Genomic DNA, 16,319 nt, shown 5'->3' with positions numbered 1-16,319 from the left:
CATGTGCCGCTTCATGGGGCCAGAAGAAGAGGACAAGGAGGACACGAAGGCTCTATTTAGGTAGTTTTAAGCAAGTCCTTCACCCAATGAATTTATTTCTTAGGAGAGAAGGAAGACACAGTTTGCTGATCAGCCTCCCAGCTGGGCATCTAGCTACTTTGAAAAACTGCTTCTGATGATTGGCTGGCAAATTCACTTAATTGGTTCACACACACGAGGAAAAATAATGCTATCAGAAGAAAGCCAAACAAGCAGAAGACCAGACAACAGAGAGCTGGAGAACATAATTTGTTGGAGTCAGCAAAACGAGATCAATGAACAGGAACACTGGAAACCCCTCAGGCTAAGACAGCACTGAGTTCAAAAGACAAATTCCTCCCCTTTTTCTGAAGTTAGGAGGAAGGGGAGGCATACAGAGCCTAAAGGTTATTAAATGTCAATTCTCACCACTAGGGGTGGGAGGGGGCTGTCATTCCTCAAGGTCCCCCTTGTACTGTTCTGCTCCCCCTTGTAGAGCAGAAACCTACCTTGCAGTGCAGCACCAGGGACCTTGTCTGCTCTGTCTCCATGGACCAGACACAGCAGATTGACCTGACCAAGGGTGTAATGCCATGTGAGTGCATAAGTAAGGGGTAGGATGTGGTGCTGTGTCTATGCGTGTGGGTCCTACAAGTGCCCTGGTTCAGGGGCTCAGGGTGCTCTGACTCTCTTCCACCAGATAAATGGGGGAATTATTGTCATTTGTCAGTGGACTTATGTACAAGGTTTGAAAATGCTCTTGCTAAACCTGCTGTTGGAAAGGAGGGTTTCTGTAGGAAAACCTTGATCTGCATTTGCTGCACTTACTCCCAGAGTGCTCAGATCCTGGAGATGTGGATGCTTTCATTTAAGCACAAGGGGTCATTCTTGAGTTGGGGTAAAAGCAGTTTATCCCTACAGATTTCTATGCATCCATGCAACTAACTGTGGATATCAACCAACATTTGGTTGGTGGGTGGAATGCACACACATATTTTATTGCCACTAATTTGGGACAAGTGTGTTTCTAGGCTGAATGATTAATGTGTTAGGCAGGTCAGTGCTTGCTCTCTCATAAATCATCATTGAGCTCTACCAAAGACAGCAAGAGAGGTCCTGCCCATATGCTTTTAATAAGCTCTAAATGGACTGGACATCAGACATCTGTTTATTTCTGAAATGCAATGAAAAATAATTCAGTCCTATCTATTAGAAAGAGATCCTTCAGCTAATTTTCTTTCTTCCTTGTGAATTCAGAAACTAGCAATACACATGGGACATGACAGAGGTCCTAGGTAAGGAGCACCTGGTCATAGTGGAAAAAGATGAGACAGCCCAGGGAGCTAAATTTTCAAGGAATTATGTCTGAAATTTATAATATCCCACCCTTCCAAAATAAACTCATGTCACCTTCTGAGTTACAGTGGCTGAGGATCAGGCCCAAGACATTTGGATATTCTGCTCAGTGTTTACTCTATCTCTTTGTGGGTGGAATGAAGGAGATATGTTTTCCCCCGGTCTAATTTCCTGACTCTTTCTGGTAATTGAATATGGATGGTTGTTTGCATATAAAAATTAGTGGGGGCCAGTTGCTTAAACATATGTGCAGATAGCAGGGGAAGTAGGGCTCTCATTCTTGTTCCCCATGAAATGTGAAATTGTATGAATGTTGTGGTGCTTACAAGGGGTTTATTTGTATCTAAGACTTAGAGCAAGCCCTTTTGGCTGCTCAGCTGGACTTGTCTGGAGGAAAAATTCTAAACAGCGATGATGTTTTTTCCATCATAAGGGAACATTGTATGTTTAGGGAGGTTGTTTGTTTGTTTGTTCATTTTGGTTTTTCCTCTCCTTAGTCCTTTATTTGTTTTCTCTAAAACATCTGTCTTATTGCAAAGGTTTCAACTGGAACTCCTGGCAACCTGGGGCTGGAATTCCCAAGCTGACATTGCTATCGACAACATTACATTTGGCCTGGACTGCTTCACTGATGGTGAGCCACAAATATTGCAGAAACCCCCAAAATTTTTGGTAGTGTAATCAGCATCCCACAGGTCCAGGACACGTGTTGTGTTCTCCCCACAGAGTGTGCATGGATCATTTGTATCAGTTTTTTCAGCACAATACCATTTTATCTCAGACCTACTGAGGATTGCAAGTAGAGGCAATTTTACTCTGTGTCAGAGTCTCCCAGTGCTGTTTTTTTTTCTCTGAACTGGGATGTTCTGTATCATATAGTTGAGACCTGTCTGTGTGTCTTGGCAAGAAACGCTACATGTATTCCTTAGCCCTAAATGGAGGGATTACATCACACTCTTTTTCCACAGTCCCTGCTGATCTATGCATCCTGGTAATTGATACCTGAAACAAATTTGTTGAAGTCAAAGGCAAAAGTCACCATATTTTTGTGGAGAAAAGGAAGAAAATGAAGGAGTAAATTGACTCTCTGACAATAAAATTTAGATTACTCCAACAAGTTTGTTTTAGTCTGTAAGGAGGTACGTTAGCTATCACTGCCAGATATATAACAGCTTTCCTTTGCTTCATTATTGTGAACGTGACTGAAAACTATTCCAGAGAAAAATGGAGACAGAGCTACGCTTTGAAACATACTAGCAGGAGTTGTAGTGGATTTTCTTAGCAGACAAGGGGAAAGAATTTAGGTACTTGAACTACTTGCAAATATTAGAAACAGCTTTCTTTTGTCCCTGGGGCAAAAAAAATGGTCTGTGGCAAGGAACTGGAAGATATGCAACATTTGAATGGTGAATTCTGTTGCAGACAAAATGTGGATTGGTGATACTGTGCCACTCTACATGTCACTACACTCAATATCTAGGGTCATAGCATGTCCCTGCAGTGGCTAGCTGTTGCCTAACATAACATATGGGAAGGCTTATGTCAAAATATATGTGTTAAAAGCTCATCAGCAGAAGCCACTATTCCTTCCCATCCTTTTCAGTGTCCTGTTCTCTGCTCCTTTGTTCTGAGAGCACTCTTCTATAAAATGCCGAGTATGCACAGTTTCACTTGAAATTAAGAGAAAAAGTTGATCCTTTATGGTAATTTCATTTTTTCACTCCAGCTCTTTACAGTCTTCTCTCCCAACCTCAATGCTAGCAGTTAGTTTTGGAATCTTGAAGAAGATGAAGGGAGTTACTCCAGAGGCACTTGGGCCAGCTGATGTGCACCCGGATGCTGGAGTTTATTGCTCTCAGACAGATCCTCCAGTTTACCCACAGACATTTTGCTGGGAGTGGTGTAGGTATGCATCCTGCAGCAAACAGATGGGGTGTAAATGCCCCTGCAGCAATGTTATCAGAATTTGTCCATTAGACCACCCAGGCTACTCCTTATTTTCAATTGGGATGAATTCCACTGATGTCCAGGAGCAGCTGGACTTTCCCCATCTGAAGGCACAACCCAGAGATGTGTGAGTCATGCAGAAGAAACAGCATGAAGGAAACATTTCTCGGAAGCCTTGCATTGGCCACTATTCCTTGAATCCTCTTTGCAAATTGACATTTTCTCGCCTCTGAGAGCAGCCCCCTTGTATTTGTCTTCTCATGACTTTAATTCAGTTAGGTTACAGAGAAGCCCAGCAGCTCTGCTGTGTTTTCAGTAATGAAATTACTTCTCCCTGGCAAGGACAGGTTTCAGATGTCAGAGACAGAGCCAATTAAAATCCAAGCAGTGAATTCTTTTCATGAGGGCAGCAGGAAGGATGTATGGCAGGAAGGAAGGATTTGCTGCTTGCTAGGATGTAAATATTATTTTCTTCATCTATTTCAATCTTGTAGTTCAACTGTCTACAAAACCCAGTGCTGAATGAAAGCACTGTTTTTGTATGCAAGATGGGAAAGAAGGTGAGGTTTTCCACAGAACTTAAAACTGAGCGGAAAGGTTCAGTAAGATTTAAGTGAACAACTGAGTAGTGAGGGCAGCTCAAGAGACATCAATAAGGACAAAACCCAAACAGACCATTCTTTGGATGGCAGCTCCTGGGCATTGACAGATGTTTTTCCTTGTGGAAAGGCTGATGCAAAACCACATTTTAGCTTATACAACCACCATGTGTAAGACAGTGTCACAGACTGGATGGCATGTCTGGTTCATTGTGAGAACTTCAGGCAGACAGGCATAAAGATACTTCATCATTTCAGTGAAATAGTGCTTATATAGGAAGAAGTCTGAATTTTGAGTATTTTAACATAAAAATGTGGAAAATCACACCAAATAGAATACTGATAGTTGAGTTGCCCATCTCACTGCCTTTACTATTATGTTTTGGTGCTCTAAGCATTGTATTGTTCCAATTAAGATCACAGGTCTGTGGTCCATCAAACACTACTGCCCTGGCCTAGAAATTTCAGTCTGTTCATCATTTTTGATTTCCCAAAAGATTGCTTTATAAGACTGTCCAAAGAGACCTTTTGTATAGATTACCTCTGCTTCTTGATTTTAGAGTCCCTAACCCAGCAAAGTCTGATTTTCAGGAGTACTGCAATCATCATTGGTGAGGTGGGATGTCTGAGGAGACCATTTGCACCTTGAGGATCCTGTGAGGCATCTTACTCTGACTAATCTCAGCCACCAGATCTCTATCTCCATTTTCACTACAGTCACAGAGATATTGAAGCAGTGAATGAGTGAATTACTTTAGCTCCCTGCCTGCAGAAGATGTCTCTTTCTCCTTTACACTTCCTTCTGTCTCATTTCAGTGGGGAAATCAGTGTTAGCTAAAACCTGGAGAAAAGAAGTCTGTACTCTTTGCATTTTTATAATATAGATACACCTTAATATGAATTAATTCTTGTTCCCTTCCATTCACTCTACGGTCAACAAGTTGGCTGTTAGAAGAGGAAGTGGAAACTAAAATAGACTGAAGCACCAGCCCCAGGGTCCCAGGCTACACTAGGTTTGTAGAAAATGCCACCTTACAAGTTTGTGTCTGACAGTGCATCAGCCTTTAAAGCATTAACAGCTGGGTTGGACACAGATGATGCTCAGCCTGTGGTGCAGCTGATCTGCTGCTTAGTGCAGAGGAGACAGAAAGTTTCTTCTGGTGAGCAAGGGTTTGAAACTGTTTGGAAAAGAAGGAAAGACTGTTTGTTTGGAAATAAGGCATTGCCTTAGGATACTCACTGGGATGCTCCATGCAGACACAAAGATCAACTCTCTATTTCAGAGAGTGATTCACATTCCTTTGCTCTGGCAAACATAACAAGGCTTCTGCTACATCACTAAGTATCTGAAACTCTTGTGACCTTTGGAATTTGTAATTCAGTGCAGGCCTTGGGGAGCATCTTTTCTGGCCATGCATTGTATTCTTCATTCTGTTTTCCTCCTTGCATTTGATTAATTTCATTTGTTTTGGGTCAATTTCATTTTTTCACTAGCTTGACAATTTCATCCATTGAAGTTCTTCCTCTCAGTATGAGCAGAGTGTGTCAGTACAAAGCTTTCTTTTATTTGTGTGCATCAATGTGCTTTCAGTCAGACCTGGGGGGAATATTCTCAGGAGCAAAAGCTCAGCAAGGTCTCCATGCTTCAATTAGTTATTTGGCCTTTCTGACACAGCTAACAAGGGTGTTAATTATTGCTATTTAGAGCAGTAGCTTTGTGGCAGAGATAATTGTCCATCTGGAATTGAGTGAGTCTCTTTTCAGTAAAGCATCAGACAGCTGTTAGATTCTCACAACTGAAACAAATTGAAATATTTGTAATGTTTTTCCACTGATGACAAATGTTCAGTATTAAATTAACTGAGGGCTCACAAAATGGAAAGAACCCTGATCTTTTTCTTAGAGGTTTTCCAATCAAAAATCTGCATAAAAATTGGTAATTTAACTATTGAATCAGGATGCTTGCAGATTATGAGGCAAGGGTTCATTATTACTTTTTCCTGTTGTAGGGCAGCATTGGTGTTGTGGTGTTCTAAATGCATTCAGATGATTTGGATTTGCAATTGATTTGAAATTCCTCCTCTCTGAGAAAGGGCTGGTTTTCAAAGACCTATCTCAGTGGTCAGAAATGTATGGTTTTGCTCTGTGATTTTCAAAAAGGTTTGTCCAAAGATTAACAGCTTGTGACAAGGGTATGTTTCTGTTACTTAACTGTGTATGTTAGTGAGGCATGTAATCTTGCTTAGTTCTTTATTCTGTAAGTGAGTTGTCAGGTGCTCAGAGTTGGTTGCTGAGGTGGGAGTGATCTGTTAAGCTGGGTTCCTTGCCATGACACTATTCAGAACCAAAGACAGTGATTTTTGTCACCACCCGCCTTTATACTTCCAATCATTTGAATGTCCAGAATTGTCACCTGCTTGTTTGACCAGCAGAACACCAATACCTGGTATCTGTTCTCCCACACTACATTTTTCCTAAAGTCTCCTGTAATCCGAGCTGTGGGAAATTGCAGACCAAGGAGCTTATCCTGCACAAGATAATATGGAGGGTCTGCGTTCATGTGAAGACCCACTGCCCTCAGCACAGATACAAGTAGCTTACCTAAGGCATGGGCTCAAAAGAGTAATACAAAATTATGATTGTTCAAAACACCTTTTCTACCCAAGGTAATATTTACTTATCTTAATCATATGGTTGTATTTAATTAATTAATGTATTCTTTAAACTTTCCATCGCTGTTTTCTACCATCCTCCCACCTCTTTCTCTGTTCTACAAACTATTACAGGAAGACAACCGAATCACTTTGGTGGGAAACGCCAGTACCCACGTGAGATTAGTATCCTGGATGAACATCTTCTGAACCCCCTGGAAGAGCCCTCCCTCCCAGGTACACCATTCAGTAGTGAAAAACTGTCTCTTGGCTATAAAAGGTGGCTCCCTTCCTGTCTCCTGTGTGTGATCTGCTTGCCTACAGCAGTGAAGCAACTATATATAATCCGAAGATGCCAGACATGTGGAGACTGTGTCAAGCAGTCTTTCCAGGTCTGGCTATAGGCAAGCAGTTTGCTGGAGCCCAGCTCACCAGCCCTGAAATGGCAGGTCCTCTTTCAAGAAAAGCAGAATCTCTTCAAGTGAAAACAGAAGCTGCATGACTCAGATTTGGAGTGCATGGAAAGACAGCTTAGGAACAAAAGGCATAGACCTGTACAGAAAATTGGGAATAGAAAGAGTGCTGAGCACTGAAGCTGAATAAAAGTAGTGTAAAAAAGTGGTGTAAAGATGAAAATCCAGGGAAAAGTAAGTAAGGATGAGGAAATCCACTGAAGAGAAAAATTGGATGAAAAAGTAGGAGATCAAGAGAACACTGGGAACTAATTTACTGGTAGTGGTAGAGATTGCCACTCTGGAGGACAGATAAGAATTGTGTGGATGAGAAGAGCTGTCTAAAGGAGAAGGTGGGGAGGAGAGGTTTTCTTGAGGCTGTTTTGTGGCCAGCAAATACCAGTGTGTGATTGTCCCAGCTGTGTCCACCTGGAATGTGACAATCTGTACTGCTGTCTGTTCCCATTAGCTCAGGGGAGTGCTGTAATGCAGCTGAAACTCATACGGCATTGATCCATCTGCATGTTCACAGGATGATGTCTGTTGGGGATAGTTTTGCTTGTCTTTTCCTTTAAACAATATTGGAATTTTTCTTTTAAAAGTTTGTAATTTTTACCTCCATTTTAAACAGTTAAACAGTTCTACTTGAACTTAAACAGTTCTACTTTTTGACCCTGGCTTTTGTGCACAAATTGCATCACACAATCTTTCGATACATTACTAAAAAGTGTTATTCTTAGGCCTCATCTAATTCATTGGAGAAGATGGATTTGTTTGGGTCTTAGAAAATGGTTGTGAGACAGAAAACATCCTTATCTGCTGCACTGTTGTAGACAAAATAATAATGCTTAATGAGAACCAGGATAGAAATTTCTTGGGGAAGAAGGGTCCCTACAGATGGTAGCAAGAGGCTGTTCCCTGGCAGTTTCTGCTGCCACAGGCTTCTTGTGTAAGCCTGACACAAGCCTCTTCAAACTTTCACTGTGTTTCATAAATGGTCACTAGCTGTAAGGACAGATGTTTTCAACCCTTGTCTCTGTGTACATGGTTTAGTTCTCATTTGGAAAGTTGAACATCTTCTTGCTTCAGACTGACACTGAGAAGAGAGGAATTTGATCATATCTGTGAGACACTTGGATAAACCCTTTCTTAGAAGTTCAGTCCCTCTTCCCTTTTCCTTTCCCTTTTCACATCCAATTGATAAAGTTTATCTTCAGTCCATGATTTATCAAATACTGGGCAGGAAATAAGGGGAGAGAGGAGAAAATCAAACAGTAACCATAACAAATCTGTAGTTGTGCTATGACTAGAAGAAAGTGGGTATAACGTAAGTACTGAGACATGCAGGGAAGCTCACATCTGACTCAACTCTTGCTGTTTTGGTCACAGGGGACACAACTGTGGTTCTGTGGTGGTTCTCAACATGTGGCGCCAGTGGTCCTCATGGACCAACTCAAGCTCAGTGTGACAGTGCCTATAAGAACAGCAATGTGTCCGTGACTGTGGAGAAGGAAGGCAGGCTCCGGGGAGTGCAAGTCTGGAGAGTGCCAGCCACAAACAGATACAGGTGAGGATCAGTGTGTGCTGGCAGGCAGCCACTTCTAACTGCTTTCTGTTTGTGGAGTTTCAACAAGCACAAGTGTGGGACCATCTGTACTGAGTGGGTGGAGGGGACAGAGAAGAAATAGGAGCAATAGTTATTAGGCTCTATATCTGAGCTACTGGGAAGCATGGAAGGGTGAGCAGAGACGTAGAAGAGATCAGGAGAGGAGTGAGAGTGGGCATGCAGCCAAGGAGTGCTGCCACCATCTTAGCTCTGTAGCCTTAGACTTCTGGGCCATACCAGCTCATGCTGTTTGCTCCTGCAGTCTGTGTTTCCAGTACTCGGGTGAGGGTCGGTCTGTCCTCTTGTGCAGCCTACCTACATGGGTTTCAGACAAAGAACAGCCACAAACTGCTACAGCAGGGTAGTCTGCTCTGGAGAAATGTCTGTTTGGAAGTGAAGGCTGTGAGACCTTACAGATGGATTTATTTTGGGGATGAGAATTGTGAGAGCTGTTTCTTCATTTATTTACTTTGTCTTGCAGGATTTCTGCCTATGGAGCAGCCGGGGGGAAGGGAGCCAAAAACCACAATAAGAGGTCCCATGGAGTCTTCATCTCAGCCACCTTCCACCTGGAGAAAGATGAGCTGCTGTACATCTTAGTGGGGCAGCAGGGGGAGGATGCCTGCCCTGGGGTGAGGGCCACGAAGCATATGTGGGCAGAGACCTTGCAGATACTATTCAGTGGGTGGCTTGGGGTTTGGAGATAAAAGATAGAAATCTCAGAATCCAGCAATGAAATCTGGTCAGGAGGCAGGAAAGACCCAATAAAAGAAGTTAGAAAGAATCTCAAAACAGATACAAAGAACACTGAAAAGAAAAACAATCCCAAAATGCACAAACAAATATGAAACCACAGAAAGTTTGCTTTAAGCTCCTGGTCTTTGAAATAAGTCCTTCATCAGCTCTCTTGTGCTTATTTTAAGCAGGAAGCTCATAGGCAAGTGATGTGCTCCCTCTCTTGTTTTTCCACAGTCTAGGTTTTTCTCTGTCTGCCAGGATTTTCAGAAAATTTACAATTATTTATGGAATCATCCAGTAGTGTTGTGGCTGCACCCAAGTACTCTCTAGGCTTAGAGACTAAAGCCTGAGTCCAAAGCCTACCAAAACCAGTGAGAATCTTCCCACTAACTCCAGCAGCCCCTGAATTAGGTTTCTGTAATGATAAAAAAAAAAAAAACACTCAAGGGAAATGCAAAAATTGGTGACATGAACACTTATGTGTGTGTCCTCAAAATGCTATACCAAATGATGTGAAAGTCCTTTTGTCACTTAGGCTCAAAAACGACATCTTTTCAGCATCAGTTTTTGATACTGCCTTGTTCCAGAGATGCTGTTTACCCCTGCCCAGGAACAAAGCTGTTTCTTCCTCACAGACTGTTGTGTTTGGGGATGCATAAACCATTCCTGTGGGCATTTGAAGTTACTGCTTACTTTCCCACAGGAGATGATGTCTTACCCAGATGCTGCAATGGACTTTATACCCACCCTTTTTTTACTTTATATAGTACAAGAATCGTATCTATTTAAATGAAAGATACATTTGTGTATCTGCAGTTCCCTTTTCAGTGCACTGTCTAGTCTTAGGTCATAATCTGAAAAGTTGTCCATTGATCCCTTGCATTTCATCATCTGTTCTCTAAATTGCAAATTACAACCCAGCATTATTTCCCTTTGGCAGGTGCTACTGGAAAAAGTTGCGGTTAATTTTTCCCACTTCCAAAACCCAACTTTCTTTGTCTTTGAAAATCATGATGTATCTGTTTATTGGGTGACTGATGTTTGTTTTTCTTTCTCTGGAGAAGTTCTGCAGCTCCAAACCTTGATCCTCTCTCCTCAGATTTACCCCAGTTGTTTTTCCCTGGTCTTCATCTAACTTGCCACTTTTGTTCTCCTGTTTAAATTAACCAGACAAATTGCTCCACCAACTAAGAAAGGCCATGCACCATCACTAACAGAATTGAGAAAGAGCTCTCCCTCTGACAATTTTCAATCAATCTCAGTCTCAGTCTTGGAATGAGATGCAATGGGCAGAAAATGGAACATGTTTCACCTGAATGTGATGAAGAACTTCTTTGCTGTGAGGCTGACTGAGAACTGAAACAGGTTTCCCAGAGGGATTGTAGAGTTTCCTTCTCTGGAGATAGTCAAAAACCATCTGGACACAATCCTGAGTTACATGCCCCAGAGAAGTCTGCTTGGGCAGGGAGGTTGGGCTGACAGGATGACCTCCAGTGGTCACTTCCAGCCTTCCTCATTCTGTGATTCTGCATGAAGGAGAGGACACAGGCAGTAAGACTGGTGCAGGAATAGGAAACTGGGTCTCCAAATTACTCTGCTAAGATGTATCAATAGATTATTCTCAACTACGTGAGGGTCACCTTTGCTTTACGCATTTAACTCCTTCAGAAATAAACAGTAAATGTATCAGTAAGAAAGTTCTCAGAATTAATCCATAATCCAAAATATTTAAATGTTTTGGTTAAAAGAAGTTCTAAATATGCAAAATATTTATTATTTAATTAATGTGAAATTACCAATGAGTTATTACATTTTTTCCTATATGCATCTCTATTTTCATTTGCATGTGTAATGTGAGTTTGCAAATCAGAAGTTACAGACAGATCTATCTCTCAGCTGTCAGTCCTAGTAGAAAAGGTCACTTTCTACAAAGATAATCTACATACTGGTTTATATATGTCTAATATGCATGACAAGCATTATCACATTATTATACTGAAATACACAGACAAATCTCAAGAGTTGGAGTTTGCTGATATCTGACTCCATTCCTTGTCTCCTTTCAGGGCAATCCAGAAACCCAGAAGATCTGCTTGGGGGAGTCATCTCTCATTGAAGAAGACTACAAAAAGAAAAGGGACCTGAAGGAATGGGCTGGAGGAGGTGGAGGTGGAGGAGGAGCAACATACATCTTTAGAGTAAGTATTGCCTCTTTGCATCCTGCCTGAGCAGTGTCCAGCAGAGCAACTAGCTCTCACTGTCATTCATGGCTTATGATAAACAGTTATTTTAAAAAATACTATGAAAAATGACTCTTTCTCTTCTGCCTCTCTCTCCCTCTCCTCTTTCTGTCTCTCTTTGGGTTTTGTCTTTTTAGTTGTTTATCTCTTTTTATATACTTGTTTGTATTTATCACCTTCACTAGGCTAGCTGAACTGGTTCCTCAGTCCTTAACAGCTCAGATGTGGGAATTACACCAGGATCCCACTTTAATACTGGCAGCAGTCTTTAAAAAATGAACCACAAAACCTTGACATTCAGTTAAACAGTTACTTTTGTACTCGGGAACATGATGTGAAATATTTTTGTAATGATTCTATGAGACAAGCAGTAGCATTGCCCTGGCCTTAGGCCACTCTTCTTTGGGATGCTTTCATGATCTTTGATAAGTTTGTATGAGTTGGCATATCCAAGGGATGTGAAGTTTTTCTGATGTTTGATGGGGGGTTTTCCAGCAGAAGGATGGGATTTTCGAACCTTTGCTCATCGCAGCAGGAGGAGGAGGAAAAGCCTACCTGAAGGCTCAGGACAACTCCCTGGATGATGTACCCCTGGAGCAGTTTGAGAACAGCACTGCAGTACCTGGAGTCAGTGGGAGGACTGGGGCAGCAGGTGAGACACTGAAACTACACAAGGTCTGAGTTAGGTGGCTGAATACACCCATTGTCCTGTAAGCACGAAGTGGAGGACTTCTTTTTCAGTCTTTTGGAATTTTTCTTGGCAGCAGTTTTCAGAAATGTGCTGGTAGTCTGTAAGTGATATCTTCTTATATGTTGTGTCACTATATAAAACCAGAATGCACAGGACAGCTGATGAGTGCTCCTGTAGAGGCCATTCCATAGGAGGACTCCTCTCTTCTATGAACTGAATCAGGGAAAATGATGTTTGGGGGATGAGCATGCTCCTTCACACTGTAACAATGGCCTTTGTAGGGAAGACGTTTTCCTCTTACTCCCATTAAACCGTAACAACAGCAATTCTATTATGGGAATTATACCAGAAATGGAAGCTGATTTATAATCTTGTGATGGCTGTGCCTAGAATCCATTCCTAAGTGATAAAAAAGATCTGGTGGTTGTCCATCTCCTGCTGTAGTAGGCTTATGGAGAGGCCACTAAAGTAAGATGTAGTAATCCATTCATTTTTGTTTCCCTGGAGAACTCAGCATCTTACATGGCTGACTGCCCTAACCAGTTATCCTGAAGGGGAGTGGTAGGCTCCTTATTTTCTTAATGCCACAAGAAATTGGTGCTGAGGTGTTGGTTTATGCAGCACATACCACAGGCTGTGCATTAGATTTCCTGTTTGTTATTGCCTGTGGCAGCAAGGAGCTTTTCTGTATATTCTTTTAAACTTAAAGAAAGGTTTACCTTGAACTAGGCACTTAAGAAATTATTAAGGACTCATCTCTGTCTCTCTACAAAGCATCTCTGCTTGTGCTTCTCTCACGTGTTCTTGTTTTCTTTTCTTGACTAAAGGTGGAGGTGGTGGCTGGCAAGATGAAAGTCTGCTTCCTCAGGCTGGGAAGTCCCTTCTGGAAGGTGGAGAAGGAGGTCAAGCTTGTCCCCAAGCACTAGCCAAGCTCCAGTGGACCACCTCTGGCGGTTTTGGTGGAGGAGGAGGAGCTTGTACTTCTGGGGGAGGAGGCGGAGGGTACAGAGGTAAGCCTGCTGGGGCAATAGTCATGGTGACTAATTTTGTGCCCTTCAGAGCACTTGCAGGTCAGGGAGAGTGCTCTTGGTGCAGAGGTGCACGAGTGCAGGAGGTGAGGTACAGATACTTCAAGCTGAACAGTATGAAACCCGCCCTGCTCTCCACCATCTCTCCATAACTGGGGAAATCAAGGATAAAAGTGTTCCTATATGATTTAATATTTGGAAGATGTGATGTATCACCCCTTCACCCATCCCCAAGTTACCCATGGAAAATGTTCCATTTCTTTTTTCTGTTCGAAACAAATACATTTTTACCTTGCTGAACTGAGAAACCTGCATTAGATGAAGTCACCTCACTAACCTTGGTACTGGCTGGGTCAAGTGAGGGTTTGACATTATGCAATCCAATATCACTGGAAGGTTGCAGAGTGACCCCAGGTGATAATGGGAATGAATGCAACCCTTCAGAGACATCATATTTTTTGCAGCATGCAGCACTGATCAGCTAGCCATGCTCTTCTCTCCCCAGGGGGACATGCCTCCGATAGTGATGATATCACAGCTGGTGGGCAGGATGGCATCTCTTTTGTGAACCCCATAGGAGAGATCTTCTTGCATCCCTTGGCAGGTACAATATTACTCTTACACTCATTTCTTTTCTTCCTCCTTTTTCCTTCTTCCTCTCTATTTCCTCTTTCCTCCACCCTCTTCTCCTGTCTTTGTTTTCTGTTCATTCCATTAAAGCTTATTTCACACTGCAGGTCAGATCTTTAGCTGTGGTCACTTCTTTAAGTATTTCTATAGTGCTCTGGGACCTTTTTTCTCTCAATCTCTAAACCAGGAGAGTCACGAGTCATCAGGTTCAACCGCACATCCTCAGTCCCCGACTTTTCCAGGTCAATTCACTTCAAGGCCTCTCTGTTTGCTTAAGAGACCAAATATCTTCTTCCCTACTGATCCCCATCAGGCTTCTGACATGTCCACACTGTGTTGGACTATCTGCTCTCCTGCAGAGAAAGAGAGAAGTTGTAGGTACCTGCTGGGTTTTGTTCTGTTGGTTTTTTTACCTTACTGGAACAAGATAGGAAAAACTGAACTAAGCCCACCTGTTGTGTCTGATTCCTTGTTCAGCCATGGAGAGTCATGGTGAGGTGGAGGTTCAGATCTATCTTAACTGCAGCCACTGCCACTCAGACAACTGCAAGCGGGACCCTGACACCAACCTGCCAGTGTGCCAGTGTGAGATGGGGGCTGTGCTGGCCAACGACAATGTCACCTGCACTGGTAAGTTAAGAAGTTTTAGCCTCATTGGATAACATCTCAATTCTTTATATCATATCTCCTCCTGGCTTTTTTGATGTTCAATTCCCGAGTTACAGCTAGTGAATCTAGTGGACAAGGTGTTGTGAGAAATATCAGTCAAACCTAAGACTGAAAATTCCTGCTGACCTTTGCTTACATGCTGAGCTGCATCTCTGCCACCATCTCCAACATTCACATTTGGATTAGGCAGGAGGTAAAATATCTGTAAAGAGACATGGTGTGAATTTCCTGAATGGGCTCAGTGTATCAGCTATTTAAGCATAAATACCTCTCCAGGATAACGTACCACCTACTGCTGAGTTATTTAAGCCACAAATTGCTTCCTTCCACAGCAGTTTCCCACTGTGCCTGTCAGCTGATGCCTTGTACTCACAGTTATTTCCTTTCACAGTCCCTTGGAGCTCCAAAACACCAAGACTGTAGGCATTTTCAACTTATGAGTAGTTATGTTACCCATTTATAGAAAACTGAAGAATTTATAAGAAATCTGTGTTTTATCAGCTTGTTCTATCTTCACAATGATTTTAAAATTATTTAGGTACTTTTTCAACCTTCAGGATTATAGAGGGATTTGCTGTAATTTTTATAAGATGCTCTGTACTGTTTTCTGGAATATAAGCAACCTTCAGAGGGATGCTTTACAGCAGCTCTTGTTGTTTTCTGATTCATGCAGCTCTGTTTTTATTCTTCCAGTGCCCCAGGGTCCTGTACCAGAGGGACAGCTGCCTCTTCCCCTCCTCTTAGCTGTGGTGTCTGTGATTGTGGTGCTTGGAATGATCCTCACCTGTGGCAGCCTGTCCATCAGTAAGATACACTTGCTTCTTACCACCCTTTGACCTGTTTTTCCTGGCTAAATTAGACAAAAGGAGACCACCTGGCCATGGGCCACTGCTTTCAATACTTGGAGCCAAAGTGTTGTGGCCTCCCAAGTGGATTGGAGGAACAGGGGAAAAGAAATGATAGGAAACAGCATCACCCATGGTTAGGCACAAGCATAGTCCCAAAGGGCAAGGGTTGCTCTTCCCCCGTATTTGCCACAGAACAAAAGAGCTAGGCAAGCCTTAGTAGGGGTTTCTGTAGCAGCCACTGCAATACCAGATGAAATCACAATCTGTAATTAAATGTGTAATTCATTCAAGGAGGTGGTTTGCTTTTTGGGACTTGGTGTCAGCAAGATGTCTTGTGGAGCACTCTTCCTCAGCCTATGCACAAAGCAGCATAGGAAACCTAAGTTGTTCCCAGGTAATTAGGTGTTTGCAGGACTAAGACTCTTCACATATCCAGTACTAAATCACTGGAGACTGTTAAGAAGAGCACGATACAGCAAGCCAAAGATGTTTCTGGACCATTTATAATTATAGGATTGGTGTCATTCTGTTCTGTGTGGCCAGCATTATCTCTTCTGTCCAGTTGTAGATCTTGTTTATGCATTTTTATTCATCTCTCCACCCACAGTTTATCACCTGAAGAAGCAGCAGCTGGAAGGATCCAGAGCACGACTGCAGAGCCCAGAGTATAAACTGAGCAAAATCCGCACATCTGTCATCATGACCGATTACAACCCCAACTACTGCTTTGCAGGGAAGGCCGCCACTCTGAGTGAGCTGAAGGAGATCCCACGGAAGAACATCTCTCTGCTTCGGTGAGAAAACAAGGCCCACCTCTCTGGCTAACTGCAAAGCACCCAGTCCAAG

General features: G+C 42.5%; 1 protein-coding gene across 3 annotated transcripts in view; it reads left to right on the top strand.

The window, feature by feature from the left end:
- LTK (leukocyte receptor tyrosine kinase) overlaps nucleotides 1-16,319 on the top strand; it is a 92,981-nt gene that overhangs the window by 58,748 nt on the left and 17,914 nt on the right. For all 3 annotated transcript variants that reach the window (XM_038137450.1, XM_038137449.1, XM_038137451.1), the window contains 11 exons: nucleotides 1,914-2,008; nucleotides 6,707-6,808; nucleotides 8,413-8,590; nucleotides 9,111-9,261; nucleotides 11,434-11,565; nucleotides 12,103-12,259; nucleotides 13,126-13,308; nucleotides 13,832-13,930; nucleotides 14,434-14,586; nucleotides 15,319-15,429; nucleotides 16,081-16,267. In XM_038137450.1, coding sequence (XP_037993378.1) covers nucleotides 1,914-2,008; nucleotides 6,707-6,808; nucleotides 8,413-8,590; nucleotides 9,111-9,261; nucleotides 11,434-11,565; nucleotides 12,103-12,259; nucleotides 13,126-13,308; nucleotides 13,832-13,930; nucleotides 14,434-14,586; nucleotides 15,319-15,429; nucleotides 16,081-16,267 — 1,548 coding nt within the window. The remainder of the gene's footprint in view (nucleotides 1-1,913; nucleotides 2,009-6,706; nucleotides 6,809-8,412; nucleotides 8,591-9,110; nucleotides 9,262-11,433; nucleotides 11,566-12,102; nucleotides 12,260-13,125; nucleotides 13,309-13,831; nucleotides 13,931-14,433; nucleotides 14,587-15,318; nucleotides 15,430-16,080; nucleotides 16,268-16,319) is intronic.

The sequence above is a fragment of the Motacilla alba genome, chromosome 5 (genome assembly GCF_015832195.1).
Source record: "Motacilla alba alba isolate MOTALB_02 chromosome 5, Motacilla_alba_V1.0_pri, whole genome shotgun sequence".
Taxonomy (NCBI): Eukaryota; Metazoa; Chordata; class Aves; order Passeriformes; family Motacillidae; genus Motacilla; species Motacilla alba.
This window is presented reverse-complemented; position numbering and strand designations above follow the sequence as displayed.